This window comes from Mobula birostris, chromosome 7 (genome assembly GCF_030028105.1).
Source record: "Mobula birostris isolate sMobBir1 chromosome 7, sMobBir1.hap1, whole genome shotgun sequence".
Taxonomy (NCBI): domain Eukaryota; kingdom Metazoa; phylum Chordata; class Chondrichthyes; order Myliobatiformes; family Myliobatidae; genus Mobula; species Mobula birostris.
This window is the reverse complement of record NC_092376.1, coordinates 15,814,576-15,830,164: the sequence shown is the minus strand read 5'-3', so window position 1 is coordinate 15,830,164 and position 15,589 is coordinate 15,814,576. Positions and strand designations below refer to the sequence as shown.

The 15,589-nt window shown below is 45.5% G+C and overlaps 1 protein-coding gene across 1 annotated transcript in view; it reads left to right on the top strand.

Moving 5' to 3' along the window:
* The first annotated feature begins 638 nt into the window (after window positions 1-638).
* The window catches only part of cd99 (CD99 molecule), an 81,309-nt gene continuing 66,358 nt past the window's right edge, over window positions 639-15,589 (top strand). Inside the window, exon 1 of the mRNA XM_072262652.1 lies at window positions 639-938. Within this exon, the coding sequence (XP_072118753.1) occupies window positions 878-938 (61 nt within the window). The 5' untranslated portion in view covers window positions 639-877. The remainder of the gene's footprint in view (window positions 939-15,589) is intronic.

The window sequence follows — 15,589 nt, the reverse complement described above, 5'->3', positions numbered from 1 at the left end:
TTTCCACAGTTGTCTTTTTGTGCACATTGGGTTGGTTGTTAGTCTTTATGAGTCCTGATGAAGGGTATCGGATTGTAACAAAAACGGTATATTCCGTTCATGGACACTGCCTGACTTGAGTTCCTCCAGTATTTTGTGTGTATTGCAAAAGATTTCCAGCATCTGCAGAATCTAGTGTTTTTATCTGTTTATGTAATCTTTTCCCTCACAAATTTTACTGTATTTTTCTCCGTAAGTGCCTTCAAGAAAATGAATTTCAAGGAAGTATATGGTAACATTACTACATTTTAATTATAAATTTACCTTGAATTTGATGGGCAGATGGAGTGAATTGCATGATTGAACAAGCTGTGTGGTATCTATACTGTACTTTGGTTTCATCAGATAGGGATTTCGATCACTTGCCGATGCAGTTTGCTCCTTGGGTCCGCGTCCCACTTTCAAGCATCTTCTCAGCAAAGAGCCAGGCAGCAGAAACGTATCCACAGCAAACAGGGTGGGACTTGGTTGTTAGCGGGCGCAGGAGAAGGCGGCAGAGACCCCGCCTCCATGCCACCCGCCCCCGCATGCTAAATAGAGATGGAGATTGTTATTGGACAGCTGCGCTGTCAGTCACATCGATCAGCACAGGCTGGTGACTCACTCTCGGGCGGAACCCCCCCTCAGCTGCGGAATCGACTGCTCATACGGCAGGAGGCACGCAGCAAGTTGCTCTATTAATAGTTGTTTTTTATGCAGAAATTCTGAGAGATTTTTGTGCCCAGTTAATCCGTGATAAAAGTGTCACAGTTTGGCGCCTTTTATTGGGGAAAATAGTTTAAAAGCTGCTGATCCGAAAGAGCAAAAACTTACCCTGTCAGACCAAACTTCAGGAACTATGTTGCGCGTAAGAAGCATCCTATTCATCGGACTGGCGTTTGTCTTTGCGAAGATCGAAGGTAAGGTTTTCCTCATGAGTTTTGCGTCTAGGAAGTATTTTCTTTGAGCGTTAATACTTCGGAAGGGTCTCCCTCCTATGAACTGCAGGCGACGTTGCTGCAGGCTTCCCAATTCCTCCTCGCGAATCCCTGTCCCATGTTGGGTCTGGTATGTAAAATTTGGGGTTTAGCCTCCCGCGAGATACGCAGAGTTTTAATAGTACTTGAAATATAACTAGGCGTTGGCGAGATATTTATGCAACAAATTCTCGTCCCCAAGAGTTAATCAGTCTCCGTGTTGGTTCTTCTGGATATCTCGGCAGAGTGTTTATTGTTTGTGAATGTGCTTTTTTTTAATATAAAACATTGGCTTTGCTCAATAGCTTTTGAAGGGTTGTAATCTGGTGTGAAGAAATGCATCGAACTGTAGGGTTTCATGCTTACACCCCTTACCAAGCCCTCATTTCTCTATTACATCTCACAGATTTCATGAAATACAACAGTAAATCGAGATAAAGCTTGAGGAACTCAGGTCAGGCAGCATCTGTGGAAGTAAATAAACAGTCCACTTTTCGGACTGAGACCCTTCTTCTGGACTGGAAAGGAAAGGGAAAAAAGGCAGAATACGAATTTTTTTTTGGGGGGGAGAGAAAGGAGAAGGAGGACAAGCAGGCCGGTGTTAATGAAGCTAGGTGGGTGGGGGAGGAGGATGAAGAAAGAAACTGGAGGGGGAGTGATTGGTGGAAAAGGTAAAGGGCTGGAGAAAAAGGAATCAGTGAGTGTGGATCATGGGAGAAAGGGAAGGAGGAGGGGTACCAGAGGGAGGTGATAGGCAGGTGAGGAGAAGAGGTAAGAGACCAGAGTGGGGAAATGAAGAAGAGGAAAGGGGGAGGGGAAAATGTTGGAGAGATGATGTTCATGCCATTAGGTTGGAGACTACTAAGACGGAGTATGAGGTGTTGCTCCTCCAACCCGAGAGTGGCCTCTTCAAGGCAGAGGAGAAGGCCGGTGACTGACTTGCTGGAACAGGATTGGGGATAGGAATTGAAATGGTTGGCCACTGGGAAATTCTGCTTTTATGGATGGAGCTGAGGTGCTTGACCGCTTTGATAGTATTGAATAGACTGTAAACATGGACATAAATAAAAGATCTTGAATGATACCCTAACAAAGTGTGGCATTGTGGTACAAAATGAGGCCATTTTGCTGATCCAGCTCATGTTTGGTCATATTCCATTGCATTTGCTGTAAGTACAGTTTTTACCCCCTCTAGGACAGGGGTTCCCAACCTAGGTTAATGGTAGGGGTCCTTGGCATTAAAAAAGGTTGGGAACACCTGCTCTATGGTATCTGCAACCCTGATTGACTCCCATCCTCTATCCCTACCCTTGCTGGTAATCAGTTTAGGTCACTAATCTCACCCTTTTTAAAACACTCATTCCCCCTACGGTGTGTTTTGGCCGTTACTTAAAATCTATTTTTCACCCCCTGTCTTTGAACCAGTGTTTGGGACTGTGACCCTATTTTAACTCCCTGGCCCTACATCTAAGAGTCCTGGTTAAGGACTAGAGGTCGGGGACCTGGAGGCAGCCTGTCTTGCTGTTGGAGGACTGTTCGTGTGTGCGTGTGAGGGTGGGAAGCAGCTTGTTTTGCTGTTGCTTGGATTGGGGGGGGGGGAATCTCATTGAAACTATTCAAATGTTGAAAGGCCTAGACAGAGTAGATGTGCAAAGTATGTTTCCCATGGTGGGAGAGTCTAGGATAAGAGGGCACATCCTCAGGATAGAGGGGCGCCTTTTCACAACAGAGATGCGGAGAAATTTCTTTAGCCAGAGGGTGGTGAATTTGCTGCTGGATGCAGCTGCAGAGGCCAGGTCGTTGGGTGTATTTAAGGCAGGGACTGATAGGTTCATGATTGGACATGGCATCAAAGGTTACAGAGAGAAGGATGGGAACTTGGGGTTGAGGAGGAGGGGAAATAAAAGATCAGCCATGATTGAAAGGCTGAGCAGTCTTGATGGACCAGATGGCCTAATTCTGCTCCTATGTCTTATGGTCTTATGATTGGTTTGCTGAACACGGCGGGCATGCTTGGAGGGTCAGACACCCTGTGCTGATAGGCTGGTCCTGGACTTATTTCATAATTTACTGGCATAATTTACATATTACTATTTAACTATTTATGGTTCTATTACTATTTATTATTTATGGTGCAACTGTAACGAAGACCAATTTCCCCCTGGGATCAATAAAGTATGACTATGCTAAGTTGCCACTGGAATGTGTGGCAACACCTATGGGCTTTGCCCAACACCCTTGGGTTGTGTTGGTTGTTAATACAAATGACACATTTCACTATACATGTGATAACTAAATAAGTTTGAGTCATTTTACTCCTCTTGGAGTATTCTGTGCAATTTTGATCACCCTGTTATAGGAAAAAATGTCTCTAAACTAGAAAGAGTGCAGGAATGATTTACCAGCATACTACCTGGAGTTGGGGATTGGGGGATGTGACTAACAAGGAGAAGTTGCATAGACCAGGACTTTATTAGCTGGTATGTAGGAGCTTGAAGGGTGACCTGGTACAGGTATGAAAACATTTTTTTTCACCGCAAGTATAGTAGGTGCCAAAATCAAGAGGGCATAAGTGTAATATTGGAGGTGAGCTTTATAAGGGACATGAGATAAGTGGGTCTTGGGTAAACCACAATTTCTCCATCAACCATCCTATTTACCGTAACCCATGTTAACCCATTGCTGTGGTGGGGCAGGATGCACCACACTGGCATAACTGGTCGTATGATGCTATTGCTACACAGCGTGCCGGCGTTCATTTCTGGCGCCATCTGTGTAGAGTTTGCCCGTTCTCCCTGTGACCACGTGGGCTTCCTCTGCTTCCTCTCACAGTGCAAAGACGTTCTGGTTAGTAGGTTAATTGGTCACTGTAGATTAAGTGGGTGACAAACAAGAGAAAATGTGCAGATGCTGGAATTCCAAGCAACGCACACAAAATGCTGGAGGAACTCAGCAGGCCAGGGAGCATCTACAGAAAAGAGTACAGTCGACGTTTCTGGCTGAGACCCTTCAGCAGGAAATTAAGTAGGTGGGTTGCTGGGTAGTATGGCTTGTTGGGCCCGAAGGGTGTATTCCACGTGGTATCTCTGAATGTAAAAAAGATAAAAGTTATGCCTTGAACAATCTTAGTGTTCTAACTTGTGCACTTCTGTGACAATGAATTCCAAAGAGTCATTTATTTATTGAGGTGCAGCATGGAAGAGGCCTTTCTGGCCCCTCAAGCCGCGCTGCCCAGCAATCCCCCAACTTAACCGTCGCCTAATCACGGGATAATTTACAATGAGCATTAACCTATCCAACCAGTATGACTTTGGACTGTGGGAGGAGACAGGAGCACTTGGAGGAAAGCCATGCAGTCACGGGGAGAACATACAAACTCCTTACAGACAGCAGTGGGAATTGAGCTCTGGCTGCTGGTACTGTGAAGCGTTATATAATCACTAAGCTAATGTGGTGCCCTAGGGGGTAATCGGAGGGGGAAAATGCTTGTATTCCCCACTTGCCACTGAAATTGTGCCCTCTAGTTCCAGATCCTGCAGTGATGGCCGAGAATTTGGCACCATTTTGAATGTTCCCCATTCTCTCTAAGCAACACATACAGACCACCCACCTCTTCCGAAAGTTCCAGGAGTCTCCCGCAAATTGATGGTGCTACCTTCCTGAAATTAGTTTTTGCAGGGTGGGATGTCTGCACATACAAAATGCTGGAGGAACTCTCAAATGCTGGGGCAGTATGCTGGTGTAGTGCTAGCAGCCCGGGTTCAATGCCTGCCATTGTCTGTAAGGAGCTTGTACCTTCTCCATGTGACTGTGCGGATTTCCTCCGGGGGCTCTGGTTTCCTCCCACATCTGGGTTGATAGGTTAATTAGTCACATGGATGTGTACATTTGGGCTGAGTGAGCTCATTGGGCCAGAGGGGCCTGTTACCGTGCTGTATCTCTAAATAAAAATAATAAACAAACTCAGCAAGTCAAGCAGCATCTATCGAGGGGACTAAACAGTCGACATTTTTAACTTTGTTCTAACTGCAGAGGGTGTATCCCGACCCTGACCAGCATGTGACTAATTGACCTTCCCTTACAGACCATAAACTTGGCTATGTAGTAGTTGGCAAATTTGAATGGAGTTTTGTGACTGAATTTCAGAGTTCATTAGGAGTTGGCGAGTTTGTTGAGTCTGCAGTTAACTGTGTCTGGAATGCCAGTTTACATTGTGGTTATGTTACTGCACGAGTAATCCAGAGATGATTTTCTTCAAATTCAACTGCAAAATGACTTTAAAATGGAAATAAATGTGCTTCTTCAACTGACGATTGCTGATCTGCAACCATTTATTTAATCACGTTTCTACATGGGGAAAGAAAACAACCTCTTTTTACTTGTCACTTCCTAGAAAAACAAGACTTATTTGCCAAGGTCAGTTTCTTTCCACGTCCCTTGAATGTGTTAAACCCTCTGAAATGCTTGTCTGTCTTCCCCAAGCTTATGTGTGTGTGTGTTTCTCATGTCTGGTCTTTTGATACAAACTCTGTACCAAAAGAATTCTCATGAGAGTCACTAAAGAGGCACAACATGATGAGAGCAAAAATATAGAACATGTGGAACATCACAGCATAGTACAGGCCCTTCAGCCCACAAAATTGTGCTAACCTTTTAACGTACTGTATAATACTATGTGTAATGCTCGTATCTGTCAAGGGGAAACCCCGTCCGCAGCCCAACCTTGTCTCCCGGTTACATTGGTTGCTGTGCAATGCCACCTGACTCAGCTTCAAACATCAATCATCAGCCAGCACACAATGTACGTTTTACAAATTGCACTTTATAAATCTTACTAGGACTATGAGACTAATAGAGGTACAATACAAAAGGGCATGAAAAAGGCGCCAGACTTACCAAAGTTCAATTTCTTCGTGCACACAGTTGGAGCTCGGGGTCTTCTTTCTTCCCCCTGCGATCCACTCTGACCCCCTCGACTTGCAGCTCGGGACCACCCGGTGATCGACCAGAGAACTCCCAGCACATCCGTCATCCTCCCGGTCTCTCCTCCAACTCCCCGCCAAAACCCCCGTTTCCCAGCCCTATGAGACAGCATATCACCCCAAGAAAGAATAACATGGACACCCATTGGTTAATTTGCTCTATTATCAAATAATGTAACCCAAACAAACTGCTAGCTAGAGAACTTCCTCAGCATTTAACATAACAAAGAAGCCATTTTGATTAACATACGCAGTAACATACAAGAAGAAACCCCTTATATATGTAAAGGTCTTTGGCACATGCATATAGCTAGGCACTGTGCTGTAGTAATTTTATGTATTGCACTGTTCTGCTGCAAAAACAAGATAAATTTTGTGACATATGTGAGTGCTGATAAACCTGATTCTGATAACTCCTGCCTCAGCAAGGACCTGAACCCACTGCAATTTGCCTATTGCCACAATAGGTCAATGGCAGATGCAATCTCAATGGCTCTTCACACAGCCTCAGACCACCTGGACAGTACAAATACCTATGTCAGGATGCTGTTCATCGACTATAGCTAGACTAGTGGAGTGGTGTCAGAACAACAACTTTGCACTCAATATTAGTAAGATGAAAGAGCTGATTGTGGACTTTAGGAAGGGTAAGAGGAAGGAACACATACCAATCCTCATAGAGGGATCAGAAGTGAAGAGAGTGAGCAGTTTCAAGTTCCTGGGTGTTAAGATCTCCGAGGACCTAACCTGGTCCCAACATATCAATGTAGTTATAAAGAAGGCAAGACAGCATCTATACTTCAGTCGGAGTTTGAAGAGATTTGGTATATTAACAAATACACTCAAAAACTTACACAGATATATCATGGAGAGCATTCTGACAGGCTGCGTCACTGTCTGGTATGGTGGGTGGGGGGCTACTGCACAGGACCGAAAGAAGCTACAGAGAATTGTAAATTTAGTCAGCTCCTTCTAGGGTACTAGTCTACAAAGTACCCAGGACATCTTCAAGGAGCGGTGTCTCAGAAAGGCAGCGTCCATTATTAAGGACCTCCAGCACCCAGGGCATGCCCTTTTCTCACTGTTACCATCAGGTAGGAGGTACAGAAGCCTGAAGGCACACACTCAACGATTCAGGAACAGCTTCTTCCCCTCTGCCATCCGATTCCTAAATGGACATTGAATCTGTGAAAACTACCTCACTTTTTTAAATATATATTGTTTCTGCTTTTTGCATGATTTTTAATCTATTCATTATATGTATACTGTAATTGATTTACTTATTATTATTTTTTCTTCCTCATCTATATTATGTATTGCATTGAACTGCTGCTGCTATGTTAACAAATTTCATGACACATGCCAGTCTTAATAAACCTGATTCTGAAATAGTAATAAATAACGAGAGCATGAAATAAGATAGAGACCTTAAGGTGAGAGCAGAAACCGAATGAGTGTAGTTATCCCCATTTGTTCAAGAGCCTGTTGGTTGAGGGTTAGTAACTTTTCCTAAACCTGGTTGTGTGAGTCCTGAAGCACCTGTACCTTCCACCTGATGGCAGCAGCGAGGAAAGAGCAAGGCCTGAGTGGTGAGGATTGGATGCTGCTTTTCTACAGCACGGAGATCTGCTCAATAGTTGGGTGTCTGTTGTGGACCAAGGGTGGGAAGGGGACAGCAGACATCCCACCTCTCCCGGAAATTCCGGGAGTCTCCTGCATATTGATAATGGCTCCCTGATGCCCGCAAATTATATACAATATCCCAGAAATCGATTTTTTTTTGAGAGCGAGCGAGAAAGAGAGTGAGTGAGCAAGAGAGAGAGTGCCATGGCAGAATGTTCCAAAAAAAGAAAATATAAAACGTACATCACCCCAGTCTATAATAAAGTGTACCCCTGCCTAATAGGGGTCAAAAATAATGACAGTGTTGCTCACTGCACTGTTTGCAACAGTGACTTTTCTATTGCCCATGGTGCGTTAAGACTGTAAAAGACATGTTGAGTTGAGTTTAACAGGTGTCATTCGTTCATTAGCATAGCTAACGTTATTTAAACTAGCTGGCTAGTTGCTAGGGAGCTACTTTATTGCAGACATCCCACCTCTCCCGGAAGTTCCGGGAGTCTCCCGCAAACTGATGGTGCTACCTCCCTGAAATGAGTTTTTGCAGGGTGGGATGTCTGGGAGAGTGAGAGGGAAATCATGGTTGGGAAAAGTGGAAGGGAGAGGGGAGGGAGCAGGAAGTGCCAGAGTGACATTCTGTACTGATCAATAAACCAATTGTTTCCAATCAAGTGACCTTGCCTGGTGTCTCAGGGCTAGGTTCGTCTACACCCAACCCACCATCCCTAGGATGACTACTCTGCCACCTGTCCCACACCCTCCAACAGCACTCCACCTGCATCATTCCCAACGTCCTTTGCTACTGCCAGATTAACAAATCCGCTGTCTGCTCCACATTGGCAAGTACAGTCCTGTGCCAGTTACCCTTGCTATATAGATGTGCCTAAGACTTTTGCACAGTACTGCACTCTAAGGTCAATCTAACCCTTCCATCCTACATAGCACTCCATCTTTCTATTATCATATGTTTATTTATGAATTTCTTAAGCGCCCCTAATATACCTACCTCGACCACCACCCCTGTTCTATGCACCCACCATTCTCTGTTTAAAAAGAAACTTGCCTCTGACATCACCCCCCGTCCCCCATACTTCCCTCATCACCTTAAAATTTTGCCTCGTATAAGCCATTTCCACCCTGAGAAATTGTCTCTGGCTGTCCACTCAATCTATGGCTCTTAACACCCTGTACACCTTCATCAAGTCAACTCTCATCCTCCTTCCCTCCAAAGGCAAAAGCGGTAGCTCGTTCAACCTTTCCTCCTAAGACATGCTGTCTAGTCCAGGCATCCTCTTGAGATCTTCCACATGCTCCTTATAATGAGGCAAGCAGAACTAAATATAAAATACTTCCAGGTATGTTCTGTATTATAGAGTCAATGCATTACTCCATGGCTCATGAGCTCAATCCTTCAACTAAAGAATGACAATGCCTTAACAACCCTATTAATTACGGACAAAAATCTCTCCTCATCCTTTGTGATCTGCCTCCAACCTTTGTCTCATTGAAAATGCCATTCCCTTACAATACCTCACACCCTCAACATTTTAGGACCAGCTTCTTCCCCTCTACCATCAGCTTTCTTGACCATGACCTCACTATTTTGCTCTTTCACACTATTCATTTATCTTTTGTATATTTCTTGTTGTCATAGTTTTCATGTCTTGTACTATACTACTGTGCCAAACAACAAATGACCCAAAAAAGGATCTCCCTTCCACTGCCACTAACCTCATATTTCCTGCACCCTGCACCTCCTGTTTCTACCTCCTACCCAAGATCCACGAACCTGCCTTTCCAGGTAGACTCATTGTTTCTGCTTGTTCCTGCCCCACTGAACTCACACCTTGACTCAGTTTTATCCCTCCTGGCTCAGTCCCTTCTAACCTACGTCCATGACACTTCACATGCTCTGGATCCACTCAATGATTTCAAGTTCCCTGGTCCTCATCTGAGTTTTCCTATGGATGTCCAGTCCCCCATCCCCCACCAGAAAGGCCTCAAATCTCTCCGTTTCTTTCTCTAATCAGTTCCCCTCCACCACTCTTCTCTGCCTTTGACCTTGTCCTCGTCTCAATAATTTCTCATTTGGCTTCTGCCACTTCCTTAAACAAAAAGTGTAGACATGGGTCTCGGCTATGCCTGCCTTTTTGTTGGGTATGTGGAACATTCTATGTTCCAAGCCTACAGTGGTGTCATTGCCCCACTTTTCCTACACTACATCAGTGATTGCATTTGTGCTGCTTCCTGCACCCATGCAGAGCTTGTCGACTTCATCAACTTTGCCTCCAACTTCCACCATGTGCTCAAATTTACCTGGTCCATTTCCAACACCTCCCTCCCCTTTCTCGATCTATCTCCCTGTCTCTGTAGACAGCTTATTCACTGATGTCTATTATAAACCCACTGACTCTTGCTATTACCTGGATCCATTTTCCATCAGAAACGGCGTAAAAGAGGGCTGTGTTCTGGCTCCTACTCTGTTTGGACTATTCTTCGCTGCTGTTCTTCAGGATGCCACATCAGACCTGAAGTCAGGGGTCTTCCTACAAACGAGGGCTGATGGCGGGCTCCTCAACCTCGTAAGATTGAGAGCAAAAACAAGAGTCAGGGACATTGTGGCGCATGAGCTACAGTCTGCTGATGACTGTGCACTGGTTGCCCACTCTCTCGAAGATTTGCAGGAGATCACCAGTCACTTTGCCAGTGCAGCCAAAAGCTTCGGACTGACAGTCAGCCTGAAAAAGACGGAAGTTTTGTACCAACTGGCTCCTGGCTCAAGCTACGAAGAACCAAGTGTCCTCATTGATGACACTCGTCTCAATGCTGTCAACAAGTTTGCTACCTGGGCAGCATAACATCCTCAGCTTCTCTGGATACAGAGATTGAGTCAAGAATCAGAAAATCCTGCTTTGCCTTTGGTCAGCAAGATCGAGTTTGGTCACAGAGCATCAGGTTGGCCACGAAGTGCAAGGTACACAAGGCTGTTGTCATATCAACCTTGTTATACAGATGTGAGATATAGTGCCCATATCAGAGACAGAGCCAGCTTGACCAACTACAGCAGTGTCACCTACGTTCTCTGATGAAGATCACCTGGCGAGACAAGGTCTCCAATACCGAGGTCCTCTCTCGAGCCAGAATACCAGCAGTTTCAACCTTGGTAATGTCAGCCCAACTGCGCTGGGCAGGACATGTTGTCAGAATGCCTGACAGAAGACTGCCCAAGGACATCTTGTACGGCCAACTGTCCAGTGGTACCTGAAAATGAGGAGGCCAGTGACTACGGCACAGGAGAGCCTCAAGAAAGCTGACATTGCCCCATCAACATGGGAGGATCTGGCTCAAGATTGCTCACAGCGGAGGGACGCCATCAGAAAAGGTGTGGATGCTGCTGAGAACAAGCTCAACGAGTCAACAGAGGAAAGGCACAGGAAGCGCCACAACAGAGCTTCTGTCCCTGCTGCCCCTCCAGGCCTCACCTGCCAAGTATGTGGCAAGCAGTGCCTGTCAAAGATCGGCCTGCACAGCCACTCCAGGACGCACATATCAAATCCCACACGCTGACTGAAAGGAACCATCATCATTATATGGGATGGATAGCCAGAGAGAGAGAGACCTCTTGCCACTCTGTCACTTGTAAAAATGTCACCCACTTCTCTTAATTCCTCCGTCTGTGCCACATTTGCTCTCAGGATGAGGCTTTTCATTCCAGAATGCAGGAGACGTCATCCTCCTTCAAAGAAAGGGGCTTCCCTTCCTCCACTATCAATGCTGCCCTCAACCACATCTCATCCATTTTGCATGCATCTGCCTTCACTCCATCCCCCCGCTACCCCTCCAGGGATAGGGTTCCTCTTGTCCTCAACTACCACCCCACCAGCCTTCACATCCAGCATGTAATTCTCCATAACGTCCATCTCCAACAGGATCTCACCACCAAGCACATCTTTCCCTCCCCCACACTTCCTGCTTTTCTGCTTTCCACACGACTCCCTTGCCTATTCGTCCCTTCTCACTGATCTCCCTTCTATCTCTTATCCTTGCAAGCGGAACAAGTGTGACACTTGCTCCTAACCTCCCCCCTCTCTACCATTCAGGGGCCCCAGGCAGTCCTCCCAGGTGAGGCGGCAATTCACCTGTGAGTCTGTTGGGGTCATCTACTGTATCCGGTGCTCCTGGTATGGCCTCCTGTATATCAGTGAGACCCGACATAGATTAGGAGGCAGCTTCGCCGAGCACCTACGCTCCTAAGGCAGGACCTGCCTTTGACAAAGCCATGCTGACCATTCCTAATCATACTATGCCTCTCCAAATGTTCATAAATCCTGCCTGTCAGGATCTTCTCCATCAACTTGCCAACCCCTGAAGTAGGACTCACTGGTCTATAATTTGCTGGGCTTGTTAACGGTTTCCAGATTTTACCAATAGGGGCAATTTACTCTAGGGGCAATTTACAGTGCCTAGTTAACCTGCATGTTTTTAGGATGTGGGAGGAATCTGGAGCAGCAGAGGTCACAGGGGTCACAGTAAGAATATGCAAGGCCTTCTGAGACGGCAGCTGAGTTCAGCATTGAATCCTGCTGTTTGGTCCCGAGAGGCAGAAACTCGACTAGCTGATACCCTGCACTGCCTGCTTGATTAATTGCTGTTTGCATTCACTGTTCCTTCACTTGAGGGGAGATCTGTTAGTGGTTTATAAGATCATGAGAGGCATGAATAGAGTAGACTGACAGTATCTTTCTTTATCTGTTGAAATGTCCAATACCAGAGGGTATTTAAGGTGAGAGAGGGTAAGACCAAAGGAGATGTGGGGACATTTATTTTACAGAGAGTGAGGGGTGCCTGGAATGTGGTGTGTAGGGTAGTGGGAGAGGCAGACAGATTAGACACTTTTAAGAGACATTTAGATAGGCGCATGAATGTGAGGGAGATAGAAGGAATAGGGACATAGTGTTTAAAGAAAGGATAGGTTTAGCTGTTCATTTGATTACTAATTTAACTGATTTGGCACAGCATTGTGGGCCGAAGGGCCTGTTCCTGTATTAGACTGTTCTATATTCTATGTATAGGAGCAGCCAGTAATGATTAGTAAATACTGACCTAGTTAGTGTAAACACAAAATACTCTGCAGATGCTGGGGTCAGAGCAACACTCACAACATGCTGGAGGAACTCAGCAGGTCGGACAGCATCCGTGGAAATGATCAGTCAACGTTTCAGGCCAGAACCCTTCGTCAGGACTGGAGGGAAGGGGCAGAGGCCCTATAAAGAAGGTGGGGAGAGGGTGGGAAGGACACCCACCTGGTCAGTGTCCCTGACATGCCTGTGCAGTCTATTTATCACGGTGTCTGCAGCCCAGTCAGTGAGGTCTGCTACATCTCCCCTCAAGCTGTGATGTTGTGCTGCAATTTTAGGGTGGTGGGATGGCGGAGTGGTTAGTACAATCGCTTTACAGCATCGTGTGTAATATCTGAGTGTGATCCTGGCCGTTTATTGTGAGGAGTTTGTACATTCCCTCCCAGTGCATTTCCTCCGGATGCTTCTGTTCCTTCCCACATTCCAAAGATGTGGGCTAGGGTTTGTGATTTGTGGGCATGTTATGCTGGCAATGGGAGTGTGGTCACACTTGTAGGCTGTTCAGCACAAACCTTGCTGATTTGGTTCAGTGCAAACCACATGTTTCAATATATACGAGACATATCGAGCCAATCTCCCTTTATTGTAGTCTAATGTATGTTTTATACAGTTCCAACATTAAAAAGTAGACATTTGCCTACTTTGAAAATAAATTTACCTTAAACTTTAAACCCCTGGCTCTATTACTCAATGCCTCAGTCTGTGAGGACAATTAACCAGTGTGCCTTTATAACCGTTCTTGGGGGCGAGAGAGTCTGCTCTTGCACGCTAAGATCCTCTGCATGTATCAGTTCATCAACTCTCCTCAGGTTAAGATTCATTTATTTATCACGTACATTGAAACATACAGTGAAATGTGTCATTTCTGTTAACAACGAATGCAACCCGAGGATGTACTGGGGGCAGGGGGGCACTTATAAGTGTCGCCACACAGTCTGATACTAATTTCGCACGGGTCACAATACTCTACGGAACAGCAGAGAATAGCAGCAAAGCAAGCCCCATTCCACCCGAGCAACACACACACAATGCTGGAGGAACTCAGCAGGCCAGGCAGCATCTATGGAAAAGAGTAAACAGTCGACGTTTCAGGCTGAGACCCTTCGGCAGGACTGGAGGGGGAGAAAGATGAGGAGTGAAGAGTTAGAAGGTGGAGGGAGGGGTGAAGTAAGGAGCTGGCAAGTTGATTGGTGAAAGAGATATAGGGCTGGAGAAGGGGGAGTCTGATAGGAGAGGGCAGAAGGCTGTGGAAGAAAGAAAAGTGAGAGCACCAGAGGGAGATGATGGGCAGGTAAGGAGATGAGGTGTGAGAGAGGGAAAAGGGAATGGTGAAGTTGGGGGGGGAGGGCATTACCAGAAGTTCAAAATCGATTTTCATGCTATCAGGTTGGAGGCTACCTAGATGGAATATAAGGTGTTGCTCTTCCAACCTGAGCATGGCCTCATCATGACAGTAGAGGAGGTCTCCTGTATGTCAGTGAGACCCGATAGGGTGACCGCTTCGCTGAACAGCTGTGCTCTGTCCACCAGAAAAAGTGGGAACTCCCAGTGGCCACCCATTTTAATTCCACTTCCCATTCTGACAAGTCAGTCCATGGCCTCCAGTATTTTGTATGTGTTGGCTGAATAACTTTCAGACTTTTATACTTGTTTGACCAATCAACTTAATTCCTTGCTGGATTCTATCACTTTCTTCTTTGCCATCAACCATGCAATCGCTCTCTAGCATGTGCTGATTTCTTCCTTGTGGCCCCGAGGTACAAATCTGAGCTATCTGAGAAATGCTTTGGAAAAACTGTGCTCCTAAAATGGAGCCCTGTTGCAAATAGCCTTTGAATTTCTGAAATTTCATCCATTGTTGTCCTTTTGTTATCAGAATTTAGAATATGAAAGCAATGGATGTAATGCTGAGGCTTTATAAGGCATTGGTCAGGCCACATTTGAAGTACCATTTGCAGTTTTGAGCCCCTTATCTAAGAAAGGATGTGCTGGCATTGGGGAGGATCTAGAGGAGGTTCATGAGAATGATCTCGGGAATAAAAGGGTTAATGTATGAGGAGTGTTTGATGGTGGGCCTGCACTCATTGGATTTTAGAAAAATGACGGGGGAGGATGTCATTGAAAACTATCGACTGTTGAAGGACCTCAATGATGTCTGTAGAGAGGATGTTTCTTATAGTGGGAGAGTCTAGGACTAGAGGGCACACCTAGAAGGATGCCCTTTAAGAACAGAGATGAGGAGGAGGAATTTCTTGAGCTGGAACTGGTGAACCTGCAGAAATCATTACCACAGACTATGCAGGCCAGTTCATTGGGTATATTTAAGGCAAAGGTTGATAGGTTCTAGATTAATCAGGACATCAAAGATTATGGGGAGAAGGTGGGGAAATGGGGTTGAGAGAGAAAGTAAATCAGCCATGATGGAATAGCATAGCAGATTAGATGGGCCAGATGGCCCGAATCCACTTCTATATCTTATGGTCTTATAAGCAATGAACTGAATCACCCTGAATATACTGAAACTGCAGCTGAAATAATGTGTGCAGACCTCATCTCCCAACCTAAAAATAAATGAGCAAAGAGGGAATGTGGCATTAGTTTACCACATTGATTCCAAGAACAACACAAGCTTCTTGTAAGGTTAAATAGTCAGACCTATGATCTCATGAAACTAGAAGAATTCAGGCAGTGCTTTCATGAAAGCGTACAGAATCATCAAGTGTTTGATGTGGTTATTGCTGAGTTGAACCTGCCCTTAGCTGGGGCATCTGGAATCAAAGGTCACAATCACAAGCCAACGGGAAATCATCCATTTAAATAGCAGGAATTTCTTATATGACAATGAATTTTTGGA